The 19,644-nt window shown below is 31.0% G+C and overlaps 4 protein-coding genes across 4 annotated transcripts; 2 read left to right on the forward strand and 2 right to left on the reverse strand.

The window, feature by feature from the left end:
• Positions 1-1,242: 1,242 nt before the first annotated feature.
• Positions 1,243-2,299, forward strand: LOC105435390 (zinc finger protein 1). The gene has a single exon (XM_011656116.2). It carries the CDS (start codon positions 1,422-1,424, stop codon positions 2,049-2,051), a length of 630 nt encoding a protein of 209 aa, XP_011654418.2. The 5' UTR covers positions 1,243-1,421; the 3' UTR covers positions 2,052-2,299.
• A 3,870-nt stretch (positions 2,300-6,169) lies between these two features.
• Positions 6,170-8,275, reverse strand: LOC101215463 (uncharacterized protein At2g39795, mitochondrial). The gene is made up of 3 exons (XM_004145463.3): positions 7,958-8,275; positions 7,527-7,858; positions 6,170-6,484 (listed from the first exon to the last, which is right to left on the reverse strand). Exons 1-3 carry the CDS (start codon positions 8,192-8,194, stop codon positions 6,325-6,327), a joined length of 729 nt encoding a protein of 242 aa, XP_004145511.1. The 5' UTR covers positions 8,195-8,275; the 3' UTR covers positions 6,170-6,324.
• Positions 8,276-11,768: 3,493 nt separating this feature from the next.
• On the forward strand, positions 11,769-14,349 carry LOC101215693 (deSI-like protein At4g17486). Its single transcript, XM_004145464.3, has 4 exons — positions 11,769-12,001; positions 12,112-12,291; positions 12,898-13,185; positions 13,534-14,349. The coding sequence occupies exons 2-4, from the start codon at positions 12,153-12,155 to the stop codon at positions 13,809-13,811; spliced, it is 705 nt and encodes a 234-aa protein (XP_004145512.1). The 5' UTR covers positions 11,769-12,001; positions 12,112-12,152; the 3' UTR covers positions 13,812-14,349.
• Positions 14,350-16,242: 1,893 nt separating this feature from the next.
• Positions 16,243-17,951, reverse strand: LOC101215936. The gene has a single exon (XM_004145465.3). The coding sequence runs from the start codon at positions 17,769-17,771 to the stop codon at positions 16,716-16,718; it is 1,056 nt and encodes a 351-aa protein (XP_004145513.2). The 5' UTR covers positions 17,772-17,951; the 3' UTR covers positions 16,243-16,715.
• Between the last annotated feature and the right edge of the window lie 1,693 nt (positions 17,952-19,644).

Consider the following 19,644-nt stretch of genomic DNA (forward strand, 5'->3'; position numbering starts at 1 on the left):
TAGATTTTCTTCAATATATAATTAAAAAAATCAACCAAACTGACTTTTATAATATTAAACATCATAATAATAAATCATAGACAGAAATATCCCACATTTTCTTTTTAATCTTTAGTAATTATTATCTCATTGACTACTTAATAGGTCAATTATTCTTATATTATAATTTTTCAACTTTTAACACAAAAGAATATCAACTAATTTAAAATTTTATATATGATAGAAAAATTTATTTTAAATGACAAAACTTCAAAGTAAATCATCACAATTTATCGTGGGTAGATTGCAATACTTTATTAGTAAATATTTTGTTTCATTTTACTATATTTGAAAATAACCCAAAAAGAAAAGAAAAAAAAGAACATTTTAACTATTAAAAATATATGAATTTCCTTTCATAAATATATGAATTTCCTTTGACCTACGTAGTAAATATGAGTTGACGAGATATCTAATATAGAAAAGTGTTCAACGTTTACTCGAAAAAAAGTCAATAAGTACCTAAATCGTGAATCGTGTTCATAATCGATAAAACTATAAAAAAAATGGATATCATTTCATTGGATCAATTTGTTTTGAATATATATATTTGGAGGTTTGAAGAAATAGACAAAGAAATAAAAAGGTAGGAAGGTGACAATACATAAGTGAAAAAGGTTGGATGTTTCTAAGGCATACAACAAAATAATAGACATTGACAAGAAATGTGGAAAGAAAAAGGTCCAAACTTTGAGGGGTAACCCACAATGGGAAAGAGAGAGTTAAGGAGATGGTGCCCTTAAAATAATAAGCCATAGATATTTGGAAGTACCCATTGGGGTATACTTGTTTGACTATAGTCCCATATTGTCTCCTCTATATCATCAATTATTAACAACCCACCTGAATAATTAGGTTTCTAATTTCCCCACACCATAAATAAATAAATATATATATATATATATATACCTTTTCTTTTAAAAATTGCAAATTGTAATATTATTGATAACGTTTTTCTCTATAGAAATAGAAATAGTTTAAAATGTTATATGTAACGACTTCGACTCAATGCGTAACCACAATACGAGAGAATTTGATATGAGATCATCTATTTTGTAGAGTAGCGATTTGGTAAGGATTGATGAGTAAAACGCCATACGTCATGTGAAATCCGAACACAACAGAAAAAAACGTGATGATTATGCTTTTATATATCAAATTAAGAAGAGAGAGACCGAAAATGATTTTTTTTGAAATTTTATGTACAGTATAGTTTTAGCCTTTTTATGTACAGTTTTCTTTAATGTGTCCTTCAAAGATCTAAACCATTATCCATTCATATTCAAAACAAATCAAATTCCATTTTCTCAACCGAGAAAAGAAAAAGAAAGATCTCAGCTTTCTTCTTCTTCTTCTTCTGATCAGTAATTTTTCTGTCCTCAATGGAATCACACACCGACGGGAACCCATTTTCCGGCGAGCTGGCCGGGGAAGAAGACGATAGCGGGGAGTTTAGCGAGGAGCGGAGCAGTCTTTTGGAGCTTCAACTCTCATCGAATTCATCAGATCATTCAACGAACAAACCAAGAATTTTCTCATGTAATTATTGCCAAAGAAAATTCTTCAGCTCCCAAGCATTAGGAGGCCATCAAAATGCCCACAAGAGAGAAAGAACTTTAGCCAAACGAGTTCAGAAATTCGATTGGGCGGCGGCGGCGATTCCACTCCACGGCGGCGCGTTTGATCGACGGTCGTCGTCGTCGTTGGGACTTCACGCTCACTCTCAACAAATACAAAAGCCACCTACTGTTGGGTTGTTTTTTGGTGGGGCAGCAGCACCCAGTGGTTCTCAGTTGTGGCCAAGGCCAATGTTTATGGGGCAGCAACCGGCGGTGGGGCGGTTGACGGCCGAGCTTGGTGGCCGGAATTTTGGAAGATATGATGACGTGGCTGAGTGGACGGCGATTGGAACCTCAAACGCCGGTAATAATAATAACAGTAATATTGTTCATTCTCAAACGAAACAGGAAAAGGATCAGAACAATTTCTTAGATTTATCTCTTAAACTCTAACTTCAAAACAAATTATTATTATTGTTGTTACTATTATTATGATTATTGTAATTCAGTTTATCCTAATTGTTAGGTTAATTAAATTGTTCTTTTTAACTTCATATATGAAGTTGTGTTTGTTTAATTAGTGGTATATTTATGAATTTATTTAGTGAAAAAACTACATTATTAGACTGTTTAGAACTACGGATTTTGGAGTTTTACATTATTGTTGGATCTGGGAAATTAATAGTTCCAAATGTATTTAATTTGTTTCCGTTTTGTACGATAATTATTTGATTTTTTGTTATTTAGAACGAAGAAAACCTCGAGCTCATATTGGTCATAGGTTGAATATATTTTAAATAATGGTTGGTTGAAATTTCAAATTCCAAAAACAATATTTTAAGAATTTTGAAAACGTAGTTGGAAAGTATATAGCAAAACAAGAAGGTTTTAGGCGGAGTGAGAGTGATTATATATATGTGCGATTTTAAAAAATAAAAAACTAACTATTTATCTGTCAATATGACCTAAATTAGGGTGTTTGAATGTAGAATTTGATAGGTCACAAATAATTTGATTTTTTTAGTACAAAGTTATGAAATTTGAATGTCCAATTTGAAAAAGATTTTTTTATTTAATTTGCATTATATTTTGATCGTTTTTTTATTGAAATTGATTAAATAATAAGGGTGAAAAGGCTAGAAAAATAACTAAAAATTTTAGAAAATCAACAATAAATTTATGTTAATTAAACTTTATTTTTATTGAAAATACAAAGATTTAATTTGATAATTGGAAGCAGAAAGAACAAAGTTTTAACCTATGATTTTGTTTCTTTTTCATTTTTTTGGATGCATTGAATTGGTGTTAGTTTATCTAACTTCATTTAGGTCAAAGCATTTATAATGAATTAATGTATAAAATTTAAATTTTGTAAAAATAATAATACAAATAATTATTATTATTACAAGTCATGAATTTGAAATTATGTGGAGAGTTGGTATTGCTTTTATAATCATTAAATACACAGAAAATAAGTTGAAAAACAAATTTTGTTTGAATTAACCTATAAATATATATGATTAGAGATGGAAAGATTTGATTATTTTATTTTGTTTTGGGGTTAATTACACACTGTCAATTGGAGGCCAAATAACCAATTAGATTTAATTGATTGATAGATTTGATTATCATTTAATTAAGATGGACAGAACACAAATGGCCTACACTAATGAAAGTGTTTAGATTTAATTATTTTAATTAAGGTTGTAGATTAGTGATAAGATATAATGAGAAGGCAAGCACGCCACTTTTTTGTTTTTATGCAATTCCATTTTATAACCTTTTCTTTTTCTTTTTAGAAAATAATCTGTTTTTATTAAAGAAAAATATCGAGTTTTTAACCAAAAAAGAATTGCTATGAATAACCAATATATATATATATATAAAAAGTATAGTAAAAGACTTAAACGAGTTTCAACATTTTACTATTTTTTTAAATAATAATTTTTCTTTCACAAGTTTAAAATTTAATTTTAAAATGAAAAAAAAATAAAGCAAAATAGTTTTTTGAACCAAATTTTAGTATTTATTTTGAAAACTACAACATTAAATGTTAAACTACAAATTAATCTTTTTAACTGTTAGATATTTATCTAATAAACCTCTCGTCTTTAAAATATATTTAATGAATCTTTAAACTTTTTCAGAGACATTTTTAAATATAACATAATGAACATAAATATTTATAAATTATAACAAAATTTCATATTTTATCAAAAATAGACATTATCATTAATGTTTATATGTTGTTATCTTTTGTAAATATTTTTAGTAGTTTTGTCATTTACGATAATTTTCTTAATTTTTTATTCAAATTTGTCTAAAATTTCATTAATATAGTGACATGAAGCTAAAAAATTATGATTTCAAACGGAACATTTTCAAATATAGCACAATGCACCAAAATATTTAAAAAAATATCATAATTTCATATTCTACCCATAATAAACATTAATAGACAAAGATGGATATGTTCATCAGTATCTGTCTAATTTAGACTATTTAGACTCAAATTTAAAATTAAAGGTCTATTAATAAAATTTAGGAAGGTATTAAACACAAATATTGTTATTAATTACTAAAATCCATTTAAAAATATTTGGGGTATAATGGTAGTAATTGGGAAAATGGAAGGGTATAAGGGTCAAAGTGGGGTGGGAAAAGCATGTAATGTGTCATTCTCATTTGGAGATGCAAAATCCAATGAGGATCTGACTTTATTTACTCTTTTATATTTGGATTATGCTCTTATGTATCATCAATCAACTATATAATATGTTTGCAATTTTATTGGATCATATTTATTGCTTTTCTGTTCATAAACTAATACTATTTTTCAATTCTAATTTGAGTACAAACAACTATGGATTCGTCAATGAGTAGTATTAAGTTAAATTAAATTAAATTCTAACAAGACTAAATTGTAAATATCTTTTTTCAATATATATGTATTGTGCACCTATTCAATCGAAAAAATAGAATTAGTTAAAAGTATATTTTAAATTAAGATACAAAATTTTAGCTATATATGGCTATTTTTCATAATGAACATGATTGTCTATCTATGATGGACTACGATATACCTGGATAGTCGATACAATCTTTGTCTAGTAAATAGATTGTAGCATCTTGCTATTAAAGATAACATCTTTTATAAGGAGAGACGGATCGAGACCATATAAAAACTCAGGAAAATAAATTGAGACAAAAAAAGTCAACACCAGAACATCTTAAATCATTAAGCCAACATGTGGAAACAACAAATCTTAAAAGAGAAAAGAAAGCTTCCTTTCTAATATCTGAAATTTGACAGCAGGAAGAAAATCAAGATTTAGAAATAAAAGGAGAAGAAGAAAAAGAGCATTAAATACAAGTTAAGAGAACCTGATGTTGAAGATGAGAGAGAAATCATAAAGGCATGAAAAAAAGAAAAATTGGCATGGTTTGGTTATTCAATAACTATGATACCACATGGAAGGAAAAAGAAAAGAAAAGAAAAGAAAAACAGAAGCCAAAAAGCTAGAAATGTGAACAAAATCAAAATCATGATTGAACTTAGTTCAACTTAATTATACAACATTTATTTAGCTTTTGAAAAGTATAGTGAAGCAGAGAAAATAACACCCTTTGGAATATATAAAAGGACATGGGAAGAGGAAGCCCGTGTGGATCGGAAGAAAGAAAAAAAAAAGTAGAAACAGGAAGATCAGTTTTTGTCTCTAATTGTGATTTGAGAACTGATTTCTACATGTCTCGCCTTTGTTTTCTTTCTAAAAGGTTTATCTTCCTAACCCCACATTATTATGAATAGCACTACCAAGAAACATTTGGCCACAATACAACAGCTTTCATTCCCACATCTAAACAAAACTGACATGACATTCTTTTAAGGCCCTCGATAATCATTTAGTGTTTGGATCCATTTATGTGCACCTCAACCTACTTTACCTTATAATGTTTGGTGTCAAGAAAAGCTATAAGATATTAAATCTTTTAACCATTTATCAAGGTCGTGCTCCCTTATTTACCACTAGGTCAAAACCTAGTTGATAAATTCAAAGAATCTTTTATTTTGCAAATCTTGGCTTGAAATCATTTGTTGAAAGTAGATAGCATGGATGAGATTAGTGTTCAGGAGCTTACTTTTCAAAGACCATGAGTAAAAAATCAAACCGTTATCAAATAAGGCCTAAAAAATCATGATGTCAAATCCATAAGACGATTTTTGTCTTAAAGATAATAATTGCAGTAAAGAAATAGCAGCCAAACAACCTTGATAACAAAAAATATCACACACACGCAATCAAATAGTTTGCACCATACAACTAAGTAGTATTATGGGGAAACAACAGTGACAGTCATTTCTTTCAATGATTTTACTAGGACCAATTTTCAAGGCTCTTTTGTAAATTGTAAGTTTGTAACTAAGTTATTAATTTTTTCCCCTTTATGGGCTGTTGCTGTTCTACCTATTTGTAATTACCATATGCACTAAGTTAAGTTCAAGCTGTTTCTAATCACTTCTTTTTCTTTACCTTTTTGTACCTCCTCTTTTCATTAAGACAATCTCATTGAAAATAAAAAATAACTTTGCATATGTTAAAATTTATCATGATTGATGATCTATGGTTAGCATCAGACTATGAAAAAAAAGGAAGAACACATAATCTTGGATACCTTAAAAAGGATAACAACTATGTTTGATGGTGCGGAAGAAGAGTATGATTTATCTTTCCACAAAAGACTCGACAGATTTGAACCATCGAATAAGTTCACATCTGTCTTTGTTCATCATATATTCATGCAAAAATACAGCAAGCTCCTTATCTATCCCTCTTTCTGCTAAAAACTCCCGAAATTTTGTCTGAATTGCACCACTCAATTTCCTGAAGTCAACAAAAACCAGAAAGACCATTAGTAGACAACGGGAGTTAGAGCACAAAGAAGCTTAATCCTTAGCCTCCTTTAACTAAGGGGTCAGATGGTGTTTCAAAGCTCAAGGTGCACCTCAAACCTCAAGGCAAGAGGGGTGACACAAAGGCAAAGCATGAGTAAAGCAGGGTGCAATAAATAAACAAATGATATACATAAAGCATACATTGTGAAAACATCTAAACGTTAAAGTTTCAAAGATTAATACTAAGTAGTATAAACATGTAAATATAAAAGATATTCAACATATTCAGGCGCACTAAAACAAAGGCACAGTTGGGGGCAGGGTCTTCTTGATGATGCTTACCCTAACTTAACCAAAGGCGAGAGGACCCAGTTGCCTCAATATCATTTGTTTGGAACAGACTTTCTAAATACTCAAAATAATATTTTAAGAACTTAAAAATTCATTTCAAACAAGTCATAGATTGTGCTTCAAGACATGAATACAACAACATATCATTTTCTAAAAATCTAGGATACAAACTTATTAAAATATACATTTTAAAAAAAAAGTCTCGTTTTTGTAATAGAAGAAATTTCAAAGTAAATCGGTGGATCCATTTCTTGCTTAAAAAATTAGTTTGGTATAGATCAACAAGTGTTCTTTGCATGTCTAACATATTTATTGTCCTAAAAAGTATTAGATGTGTCCAACAAGCGACCGAGTGTTAGAGTGTCCAAAACAAGTGGGACACACTAGCCAAACCAAACCAAAGTGCATGTGTTTCTTATTTGAACATCACGCTCTAGAGATGTGATATTGGAGAAAATATTTGAGGGACTACAACATGTGGCAGACAACTCAATGCCGATATATTGAATAATCACTAGGAGCAGATACATTTTGAACTTTGTACTTGCATTGGTCACTAATTAGAAGCAACATATGATGGCAACCACATTAGGCATACAAATCCAGACCAAAACGAGCAAGTAAACAGTAAATAATCAAACAAAATGGCAAAAGCTGCTACAATTCGAGATAAGCCATACCTAAAATCAGGCCCCATATAATGACTTGCAAGCATTCTATCTCGTTTAAGTACATATAGTTTCTGAACATCCAAAGAATCAGGCCATGCTGAGCAAACAAACTCCAAATCTTCAGAACCATCTCCCTTCGATATGTCAACAAGCACGCTAATATGAAGACGAAGGTCTTCTTCACCTTCGCAATCATCTCCAAATTTAGGAACAGATTCACACCCATCAAACATCGTCGCTTCAATTTTAATATCTTCAGTGTCCTTAAATTTCCCTTTCAGTGTAATCCATTGCATTCCAGGATGGTCTTCAACCGTAAATGAATTGAACATCGTCGCAGGCTGTAAGGTTATGAAAATGAAAGAAAATTAGGGGAAACAAAAATTGCAAAATGTAGGATGAAGAAATGGATCGAAATGAGGGGAAAAAAATCGGCGAACCTGATGAGGAGGGGCGTAACTGGACTGGTACTCGATCTCATTACGAAGTACTCTGAGAGTGATGGCGTCGAAGGGAGATTTAGGAACAGCGGAGGAAACAAATGGCCTGGTGAAGAGCGATGCTGAGATTGTGGTAGTTCGTGAAGGCGAACAATGGCGTTCCCATAATCGGCGTGTGAGGATTTTACTGTAGTATGATTGAAACTGCCGGTGAGCTGATCGGAAAACGGCCGACATGAATAAAGCTTCCGCGGTCGAAGTCTATAGCTTCTGAGCTTCGGTCACCATTAGAAAGAAACGTCGGAGAGGGTTTAGTTTCTTACCACAGCAGTCAGCAGTAGCACCCACTAGTACGACGTCGTATTGGGATTGGTTAGAATGCAGTCGCTTTAATTGACGGCCCAACTAAACTCATGGGCCTTTAGTACACACAACTAGCCCTGAATTTGGGCTAGCCCAGATTAGCAAAACGCAGCCCAATAAGCTAATTTAGAGCAATAAATGATTTATTATTATTATTATTATTATTACAAATAAATAATTAATGATTTCTATGGGGAAAAAGGATGAATAAGTAAGAAAAAAAATGAGAGAAAAGTTGAAAAGGGAATATGATTTTGTTTGTAGTGAAAAAAATTCTATGTGAGAGGAAATTAATAGAGGATGCTACCCAACAACCAAACATAGAAGATCAAGTAAGAAAAATAGATCCATAGCCAATACAACATTCATGCCATGTGATATGTTTGCGTTTGCATTTAATTACACAACCCCGACATGTATACACACACGTGTTAAGGCACTAGAAGAAGTTAGATATCGATAAGAAATATGGATTAATACTTTCGCAATGTTGTTGAAAAGACACATCAAAAATATATATATCAAGATATACTAAAGATCGTGATGAGAATAACATTAGTACAAGTATGAAAATACTACTAGTCCACATCGTTAGGTTATAAAAACAATCATTAATTTTAATTATTGTACTTATTTCTCATTTTAACTTTAAAATGTAGCTCTGTGCGTAAATAAGTATAAGGATGACAAATCTTTGAATTTTAACGATGCAAGATAGTTTAATGCATGGCGCTAGACCTAACACGACTCAGTTATTAATTCACCTACTTGATTGATTGGCTTATAATTTGAGGCTCTCGTTTCCTTTTTGGAACACGTTTTTCCATGCTGCTTTTTTTTTTCTTTTTTGGACTAAATAAATATTATGCTCAATGTGCCCAACCAAATATATATAAATGTTGTAAAGAAGAAAAAGACAAATTCTCATGGGACAACGACCTCAAATATTGTGTCAATCTTGTAGGCATAAAAGCCATTCCATCTACAAGTCTCAAGAATTTTCTAACCATGCGTAAATAAGTATAAGGATCCAAAAAAAACAATTCTAAGATTTCTAAAAACAAGAAAAGAAAAACTCAAAACACAGGATCCAAGATTATTTCCAAAACAAACAACCACAAAGGAAAGAATAAGAAAAAAATAATACGATATGGAAACGTTTTAGAGACTCAAAGTAATATAGACATAATTTAATACACATATAGATTTGTCGGTTAAATTACAATTTTAGTCGGTTTGAGCTTTTAAATTTTTTATTCAATATATAAAATGTAATTAAAATTTTAAATTTTCAACCTTTTTTTTTTAACATGTCTATGAGACGGTGAATTCCTAAATCTATTAGATAAAAAATTAAAATCTAGAAATTGATTTGACGTATAAGGTGTTTGGAAAGAGTGGTTGAATGGGGTAGATAGAGCTATTATATTTACACTTTGTTTGGCTCGAAAGTTATTAAACTACTCATTGTAGACCTCATGACTTACTAGCAGTAATTCCACTGACTTATTATTTATCTTGTTACATTATGGGCTCATCTCGCTTCTTATGTATAGTCTCATATTTTAAGCCAACATGCTTAAGAGATCCTTCCACTGATGTATTATATAATCTACTGTACTCTAATGCTTAATTTACTATAAGTTTACGATGATTAGCTAAAGCACACAATAAATTATAAAGTTAGAACTTTTGTTTAGAAATTACTTACTCTTCTCTATTTGGAATTGTCGAACGAGGTTACTTATAGGTCTTTCCTCTCACATTTTCCTTTGGATACATGCATGTAACTTCAGTGGTATCAAAGTTGTTTATGCCACTCAATGTTGTAGGATGCAAATCTGAGTACAACTCAATTATTTCTCAACTTGTATATATTTACAAACTCAGCTGGTTAACCAAACCTTGAAGACACTAACTTTTCTTTTTAGAATGTTTGCTCCACTGTTCCTTGTTTAGGTATGTCTTTTGGGCATTCATTCTTGTTCTTGACACTTTTCAGTAAAGTTTATGAGCCTACTATACATCTATCAAAGAGAATATTAATCATAAATTAAAACGACAGAAAAATACGAAAACTAATGGACTAAACTCAGTGATTTAATACTCTTGTTTAGTTGTTTATAGGAAGAAAACAAGAAAAGAGAGTGAAAAAGAAAGAGAAATAGAGACAACAGAGAAAAAAAAAAGGCCAAAATGTGAAGTGAAAGGCATGAAACGGCCACACACCGCAAGAAAAGGCCATTTCCTAACTCATTCACAACCAAATTGACCCCTTTTTATTGCACCATTTGGGGCAACATTTAATAAAAAACACACACACTGTTTTTTTCTTATTGAAACTTATGTATGAAGACACTTTCCATTTGTTGCATTTCTCGGTCACGACGCGCTTTCTCTTTCAACATGTTATTAATATTACCTGCGATTTGTTTGGGTCAAGTTCGGTTTATGGTTGTAACAAAACTTTCCTTGGACTTAGTCTAATTCTACCAGGTGTAAATCTGTTTCCTTCTCCATATATTTCTACCATCAAATCATGTACGAAAAAAACACTATCGGAACCAACTCCACCTCATACAACTATTAACCACTTCGTAGTCAACTCATCCGCCATAACATGAAAGAACATATTGACTTTTTTCAATACCCGTTTCATAGATTGACTTTGTCGGTTAAATCAAAAGTTAAAAAAATTGAATCTTTAACTTCAAAAGAACGAATTATCGATTTTAATTAGGGTTGAATTATGTCTATACTTTCCATATTTTAAAATGAAAACAAAGTAGTGCAATTTTTGGTAGCTCCATTTCCACTTTATTCTCATCACCAAATTTGGATTCCAATGGGCACTAATTACAAAAAGAATATATTATATATCAATCATGTGTCACAAAATATTAACTATATAAAGAAAATAAAATCTATAATGTATCTTTATATATTCTTTAGTTAGTCCAAATTGCATACTAAGTTAAATCATTGTTACACTTTTTTTTTTAATTAACAAATTTGCATGTATATTAGAATTTTGAGATAGTGACATATTAATTTTTAAAACCTTTAAAAACTATATAAATAGGACAAAAGAATAATATTCATCTAATAGTGACTATTCTAATTAGTTCATCTTTTCCATTATAATAATTAAAAATTTAGAAACATTATGGTATTTTGAAAATGGCTCAAGAAAAAAGGTTTGATAATTTTTTTTTTTTTTTTTGTAAAATGACAAATAAAAAAGGTGTAATTATCTTAAAATTGAAATAATTAGGATTCAAATTAATTGACAGATGAAAATGAAAATGAAATTTTTTTGGAGTTATTATCTTTTCAGTTATTTATTAGTTATTATCTATTTATCCTCCACATAATAATTCACAATTTTCCAAAAAAATGAAAACAATTAAATTAGAGAGAGAGAGAGAGAGAGAGGAAAGAAAACAATAAATTAAATTCCATTAACATGAATGTGTTATAAAAAAGAGGGGGGAAAAGGGAATTGGAGAAGAACGAGGATGATGGAGAGATCGGCGTAAGAAAATTGTTTCGGTCGCCGATAAAATCCAGACCCCGTTACTCGATAATTCTTCGTTTCAAACCCCAATTAACAAACCCTTTTGTTTTTTCTTTTCTTAAAAGATTCTGACGATTGATTTCCCATTTCGTTCTGTTTTGTAGGTAATGAATTGTGCTCCTTCTAATTCTCGCTTTTGGGTTTCTTAAGCTTTTTTCTTTTTGACCAGATTAGTTTGGGTTGAATCTTATGTGTTGTTTGATTTTGATTTCAGAGAGACGGAGGAGAAGAAAAGAAGTGGTGGGTTTGGGGAAAATGTTGTGCAGAATTGCTTTGATGTCGAAGAAGAAGAAGAGTGGAACAGTGCCGGTTTATTTGAATGTGTATGATTTAACACCCATCAACGGCTACGCGTATTGGCTTGGTCTTGGGGTTTACCATTCCGGTGTGCAAGGTTAGCAAATTGTGGCGTTTTTTTTTTCCTTCTGTGTTTCTGTTTTTCCCTTTTTGGGTTTTGTTAGAGGAGATGAGGAGGATTTGGGTCTTTTATAAATGAATTTTTCCACTCGAAAGGGTTTGTTTTTTTTGAAGAATTTTTCTTGATTATCCGTTGGGGTTTCCTACAGATCTGAGGTTGAATTCGTTTTATTTTTGAGTGAAATTTGCGGTACTTGAGAAACTAGAGGAACATAAGGGGGCTTTATGGTTGTGTTGTGAAGTTTTCTGGTTTTGGTTGTGGATTTATGTCTGTGAAATATGATTCTGTAATGTGTAGCTTGATTTGGCTGTGATTTTGATGACTGATGTGTTGAAAAATTTTGAGTTCCTGCATTTTTCTTTGATTCTAATTGTTTATATGATTTTCTATTGACCTTAATCTATAACGTTTTGTGTTTGACCTTTTCAAGAGATTTTGGATTGATGACTTAAGCAGTCCATATTTTTCTTTGATTAAAGTCCAAAAGAAATCTCCCGTGTATCCAGTTTGTTTAATTTATATTATCAAGTAGTGCAGGGTGTTCCAAATTCAAATATCTTAATAAAAGAATCTTTTTTGCAGTTCACGGAGTTGAATATGCATTTGGAGCACATGAACATGCAACTTCAGGTATATTTGAGGTAGAACCAAGACAATGTCCTGGTTTTACATTTAGGAAATCAATTTGCATTGGAAGAACGAATCTTGGTCCGAAAGACGTTCGCTCGTTTATGGAGAAACTAGCTGAAGAGTACTCCGGGAACACTTATCATCTTATAACAAGGAATTGCAACCACTTTTGCAATGATGTATGTATAAGGTTGGCAGGGAAACCGATCCCTAGCTGGGTCAACCGACTTGCTCGACTTGGTAAGAGCGCGGATTATATTCCCAGTTTAACCATTTTCTTCTTTATAATCATATTTTGTTCTATGTTCAAATTTGGTAACCAAGCTTCCTGCTTTTTACTTGTTGACTGTGCCTTGTCATAGAGAAGTGAAAGTTTTCATTCAACGGAGAAAAACCAGTTTACAATGATAACATAACCACTGTGTTTCTGTGGCTTCTCCCTGCATAATTAAGAAAGTTTGACATGACTCATAACGTTACGACTTTGAGTGTTTCATTTGTTCCCTCAACTGCCTTCTGCACATCTCTGAGATTGGAACTTACAACAATTTTGTGATTTTAATTTTGATCTATGTTTTTGGTTTCCAGGTCTTTTCTGCAACTGCGTTCTTCCAGCGAGTTTGAACGAAGCAAAGGTTCGACAAGTAAGATCAGGAGATAAGCTTAACGAAGGTGTAAAGAAGAAATTGAAAAGCCAACCAATTAGGTACAATAATACATCTTCTTCTAACCCTCCACGACCACCCTTGTCTTCCAATCCTCCAACTTCATCAACCATCAAAGTAAGTAGACAAAAACGATGTATCCCATCAGCATCCTCGGCGATTCATTCTTCAGCATCTACGACCCTGACTGTAAAGCTGTAAAAGTAATTGGTTTCCTGTCGTTTATAGGGTATTTAAGAGTTTAATTAACAACAGAAGAAGAAGAAGACAGGCAAAATAGCATAATTTTCCATTTTGCCTTTCTACTACTAATCCCAAAGAAAGAAAGAAAGAAAAAAGAAGGAGAATGGTGTTGGAGCAAATTTTGTGTTGAATTGAAGTGTGTTGTGTGTTGAACTGCTGAACGAATCATATTACCAACTATGATATTGATTCTGATATTTATCGATTCAAAATTATGTATAGATTAGAAAAAACAGTGATTTTTTAGGAAGTGGGAAAAAGAATGGAATGAAGAAGAAGAAAGAAGAAAGAAGAAAGAAGAGGGATTGTATCAAAACATGTCAACTCAAGTGGAGACGGCATTAATGGAAGTGGGTATGGTGGGGACTTAGGTGGTGGAAACTCCATCCTCATCTTCATTCCATTCACTTTCATTTAACCATTGGTAGTTTCTATATGGACCCAAAGTCTGAAATTTATATATATATATAATTATAATTATAATTTTATATTATTATATATCTCTCAATGCGAATGGTAAAATATAAACTGAAATGGCAGCCGTCTTGTCTTGAGTCTTCCTCCTTTGAATGGGTTAGAACTGATAATATTTGGCTCTTTTGAAAGGGTTTGAAAGTTTTCAGGCATATAATCAATACTTGAATTGTGTAGAAGTATTAATTATGAAGAAACTTGAATTTGTGTGCTTTGTATCAGGTGTATAGTGTCTTCCATGTTCAATGAGATTAGTAAATTTCTATATAAACATAGTAACATCTAAGAGTTGTGGTTGTCGTTTCTGATTATAATAGGATGTTAGGTAATGGAAGTACGAACAGAAAGCGTTATTAAATACAACTAAGGGTTGTGGTTGTGGTTGTGATCGTTTTTTTTTATTATACTAGGACGTTAGGTAAGAACATGAGTAAAAGAATAACGTTCTTATCGACCATCGGGTTTCCAATGCTTGATTATTCAAATCTAATTCAACTAAGAGTAGCAATTGTGTGGACAACATGATAGCTTTTTTATTCTGTGGTATTATTATAAGAAGTTAGGTAAGTGTAGAAGTAGTAGAATTGAATGGTTTTTGAGTCAAATGTTGGAAGCCTTTGTTTGAAAGGTTTTTTTTAAATTAATTTATTTTGACGTCAACGAAATTAAGAAACTATTATTTTGTATGATTGAGAATTGGACAAATATTATTCTCGAACTATATACTAAATTTATTGAATGCTTAAATTAAATCTTAATGTTATAAATAGGATTTTGGTCAAATTTGGCCAACGTGGATTTGTAACTAATTTATTGGTTTGTTTAAAGATATATTATTCTAACCATTCACGACTCTTTATCAAAGATGAATTCATCAAATAATAATTTCGATTAACAGAATTATAATGAAATTTAGATCATATAAATTATAATATAGTTAACTATAAGGGAAATTGTAAATTAAATATTAGTAAGAAAAAAAATTGAATTCAGTTCTTAATTTTCAACACGAATTTTCCTTCCTTTTCTTTTCATCCTCTCCTTCCCTGCCTCTTCTCTCCTGCAATTTTTTAAAATATAAACTAGTACAAATATTTTTTAAAACACTCCTAATTTTAAAGGTGATTGCAAAAATAGCAAAAAAAAAAAAAAAAATTATGATAATAAAACTTATGTCACTACATTTTTTAATTGTAAAATTAACAAATTTAAGAGTACATACCCGTTTTGATATATTTGATATATTTAGTATGTAGGTTATTTTTAATCATCAGATCCGATTTTCCCTTAAATTGAAGATATTTTTATGAAAGCATAAGTAGTATTTGTTGGGTTTTTATTAAACTAAAAGAAATTAATTTTAACTTTTAACCATTTTTTCTAAAAGAGAGAAGGAAGAGTTGAAAGACACGTAGGCACTCGTACTCCTTGGCTTCATCCTTCGGGCATATGCTTTTACAAAAAAGGTGGGGATAAAATAAAACAATAATAACAAAATTAATGCTTTTTGACGAAATTAAAAAGCAGTAGAGAAAAATATGTCTACTCCTTCACGGAATTGACTGTACCTTCAATTTTCACATTCACAATTTCTTAATAAATATCCAAAAAAAAAAAAAAATTGAAATCATTTTTAAAAGTACAGAAATAAATTTTACTATATAGTTTCAATTTTTCTACTATGTTGCCTGGAGGATTATTGATATGATACGTGTTATATCTTGAAATTTTTTTAATTAAAATTTTAGGCTTCCAATTAATACTGTTGCAAGTTGAATGATGTAATTGCAACTATTATGAGTCTAGTTTATGTCATTTTTTCAAAGCTTTTGAAAATTGTACATGCAATCAATCATAAAGTAATTCTAACTATGAGTCCAAATTAATTTACTTGTCAAACTTTATTTTTAATAAGTAAAATTATAAGTGTCAGGCTATTATTAATTAAATATATAGTAACGTTTTAAAGGGTTACAAATATAATGAAATTCTAACGAGTTTGTTGTATGATTTGCGTCTCAAAACTTTTTCTTTTCCCCTCTTTTTATGGGGTTCGTCAGTTTCCCCCATCTGCTGCTTCTTCTTCTGCTTCTTCACTGTTCCCAACGGAACTTTAATGGAATCTATCATCTCCCTCTTTCAGCTTCAATTTCATTACACATTTTTACCTGTCCCCCATTCAAACAGGAAAACGACACAGACCCCATTACCACTTTTGTCCTCTCCTCCCCTAATTTTCTAAATTCACTCAACAGAATCCAAAGCTAAAATTTCATTCGTATTCTTTAAGGTAACAGATTAAACAGAGGATTTTGGGAGACGCAAATGAATCTAATGTAATGTAAATGAACGATTTCTTGTAATTTTGTAGCAATGGTTGTGTTGATTTCACCTTCTCCAAGCGTATATTAGTAGAGAAAATCCCAACGGTGCTCCAATTTGATCGCTATCTTCACTGTTAGCCCACTCCATAACTGAGGAACTGGCTCCGGCGGATGATCCGACCGACGACGTCGACGTTGAAAAGGATATTGATGATGAGGATAAGCTATTTCTCATCCTTCTCCACTCTAATTCGTTCAATCCCAGGTTCCAGTTCTGCTGTTGATTGCTGCTCTGTTCTTCGTTTTCCTCTTCGAATCTGAACATAAACACTGCATTTCCTCTGCTTTCTTTCTCCAATTCGAAAACCCAATTGTATACATCCCAATATACATCCATTGGAACTCCAGCGACTTCGATTCTTTCATTCCCTCTAAACTTCCATTTCAGCCGCTTGATTTCTAGAACCCTTTTTCCGTCAACACTAAACGACAGTCCCAAATCGTCGTCGTTGTAGTTGGAGAAACCGCAATCGATTTGGATTTCTCGGATTTGACCAGCGAATTTCGCTTTCGTGGTGTAGACTTTGTGGGCGGTTACATGTTCCCTTTTGAGAATTAGGGTTTGGAGAACTTGGGGTGGTTTCGCCGCTCTGATCTTCTTGGAGGCTTCTTTTACCATATCGCCGACGAGAAGCGTCATTTCTCCGTCCACAACGACGGCGATGAAAAATCCAGAACAGGGTTCAGGCGAGGAGGAGGAGAAACGGGCTCGGCGAAGATCCCAGAAGACATGGATACTGTCAGAAAGCTTCTCAGAGCCATGTTTCTTCCATGGAATTAAAGGTCTGATAAGAAGGCGAAAAGAGATTGAAGAAGAAGAAGAAGAAAAAGAAGAAGAAGAAGGATTTTGAGGTGAATCAAAGGGATGAGGGTTTTGGAGAAAGTGGAGAAGAAGAGAATGGGATAAGAGAGATTGAGACCAAGAAAGGGAAAAAAGGGCGAAATTGGTGTGGTAAATGCAGGTGGTGAGATTGGGGCAGCCGGAAATGGAAAGCGAAGACCGACGGCGGCGGAGGCGGGCGGAGGATGGGCGGAAACAGGAAGAGAAACCGGGCGTCATTGGAGGGGAAATTTGAGAAGTGAAATTTACAAAGAGATGAATTCCCCCGTCGCTGCCGTTGCTTTTTAAACTTTCTTATTATACGTTTTCTTTATTTACAACTTATTATTATTTATATTCTTTTAAAATTATGGAGTAGTTTTATTTTATTTTATTTATTTATTATGATTTTGACCTTCTTTTCCTTCCAATTTAAAATGTCAATTTCAATCGAATTGTCGTACTTTTAATTGAATAAAAATCTCCATAAAAATAATATTGATAGTTTAACTCAACTAACAATGTATGTACTTGAATATTTAATACATCTTATTTGAAGTCATGATCAGAGGTCTAACCCTACTTCGTTAAAATATAACACTTCAAAATTAATATTAAAATACAAATTTTGATTATCGATGGTCGTAATATGTTAACTTAAAAGTTTCATTTGTATTTTTTTTTTTTTGTTTGTTGAGCGGTGTTGGTTTGACGTGTGACATGAGAGATTTGATAATTTAACCAAATGATATAATATAATATCTTTTAAGTAACTAATGGTTGAAGTTCATTGGTTTAGTTGACCCTCTTTGTTATATGTGTGGACATATATATACACATAATTCTATCTTAAATTGTAAAGTTTATAAATGAAATTATTTAACCCATGTAAAAAAATTGCTAGGTAACTTTTGATTAATTTGAAATATGGGTAGACAAAATTTATTTGATTGGCTCAATATTATGAAAGGGAAATGGATGGAAATTTAAAGTTACAAAAGAAGAGAAGAAAGTCAAGAAAAAAGAAAGCATAGAATATAATAGAAATTGGGAGTCGTACTTTAGAACTTTATTCCTATTGGAAAAAGGCCAAAGGAAACCAACAAGAAACGTGTTAGAATGGTCGTTTCATGTGTATATACTTTTACCGTTAATTATAGAAAAAAAATTGCATCAAATGATAAAAACATTTATAAAAATAAGTACTTGACATAAAAAAAAAAAAATTCATATTACGAGTATGTCACAAATATTAATATTGAACTATGTTATCATAAATATTTTTTGCTATTTTTGCAAAAATCTCACTGGGTAATGTTTTTTTCTTTAATAGAAAAAGATTTAATATAACAAAGAATTTGGAATTATTTATAATCTAAACCAAAATTATTAAATTCTATATAGTTGATTGAGTTTTTTTCTTCGTGTGTATTTTATAAATAGTTTCATCTTTTTCTTTCATATTTACGATAATTTATCTAATAATTAAGTATATAATCAACATTTATTTTTTAAAAAAATACAACTATAGTAAAATCTACTAATAATAAACTTCTATCACTTATAGATTCTTATCGTTTGTCACATATCAATAATTTGCATCATGATTTATTAATGATAGACTTCGGCAAATTTTACTATTTTTATAAATTTTTTGATATATTATAGTATACGCTAATATTTTAAATCTCGACAAATAATTGATTCATATATATTTAACTATCTTCAAAGAAGTTGAACGTTTGGTTCATTTTTTATTTATTTTTGTTGACGTTGAATTTTAAAATTATGTATATAACAAAATAAATGAAAGGTCCATATCGCCCTCTAAAACTATATTAATCCTCAATTTTATTATTAATTGAATTTAGTCTTAGCTTAAACAAATCATTGTCATGTCACACCACCCAACTATAAGTCAAAATTTATAAAATAAAATTGATACAACATGTCTGGTTGAAACATTATACTAATAGTACTGACTATAATATTAAACTAAACATATTGTTTAATGTTCAACATTTATTAAAGTATTGTTTAATGTTCACTATTTATTAAAGTATTGTTTAACATCGATCTTAATTTTTATATATCTAGAACGATATGAAGACGG

This window comes from Cucumis sativus, chromosome 4 (genome assembly GCF_000004075.3).
Source record: "Cucumis sativus cultivar 9930 chromosome 4, Cucumber_9930_V3, whole genome shotgun sequence".
Taxonomy (NCBI): domain Eukaryota; kingdom Viridiplantae; phylum Streptophyta; class Magnoliopsida; order Cucurbitales; family Cucurbitaceae; genus Cucumis; species Cucumis sativus.

Excerpts from the sequence above, each read along its gene's own strand:
- LOC105435390 (XM_011656116.2), top strand. The coding sequence starts at position 1,422 with ATGGAATCACACACCGACGGGAACCCATTTTCCGGCGAGCTGGCCGGG.
- LOC101215463 (XM_004145463.3), bottom strand. The coding sequence starts at position 8,194 with ATGTCGGCCGTTTTCCGATCAGCTCACCGGCAGTTTCAATCATACTAC. Across the intron at positions 7,859-7,957 it reads GTTACGCCCCTCCTCATCAG|CCTGCGACGATGTTCAATTC; the intron begins GTTCGCCGATTT and ends ATAACCTTACAG. Across the intron at positions 6,485-7,526 it reads TATATGGGGCCTGATTTTAG|GAAATTGAGTGGTGCAATTC; the intron begins GTATGGCTTATC and ends TGTTGACTTCAG.
- LOC101215693 (XM_004145464.3), top strand. The coding sequence starts at position 12,153 with ATGTTGTGCAGAATTGCTTTGATGTCGAAGAAGAAGAAGAGTGGAACA. Across the intron at positions 12,292-12,897 it reads TTACCATTCCGGTGTGCAAG|TTCACGGAGTTGAATATGCA; the intron begins GTTAGCAAATTG and ends TCTTTTTTGCAG. Across the intron at positions 13,186-13,533 it reads CAACCGACTTGCTCGACTTG|GTCTTTTCTGCAACTGCGTT; the intron begins GTAAGAGCGCGG and ends TTTGGTTTCCAG.
- LOC101215936 (XM_004145465.3), bottom strand. The coding sequence starts at position 17,771 with ATGACGCCCGGTTTCTCTTCCTGTTTCCGCCCATCCTCCGCCCGCCTC.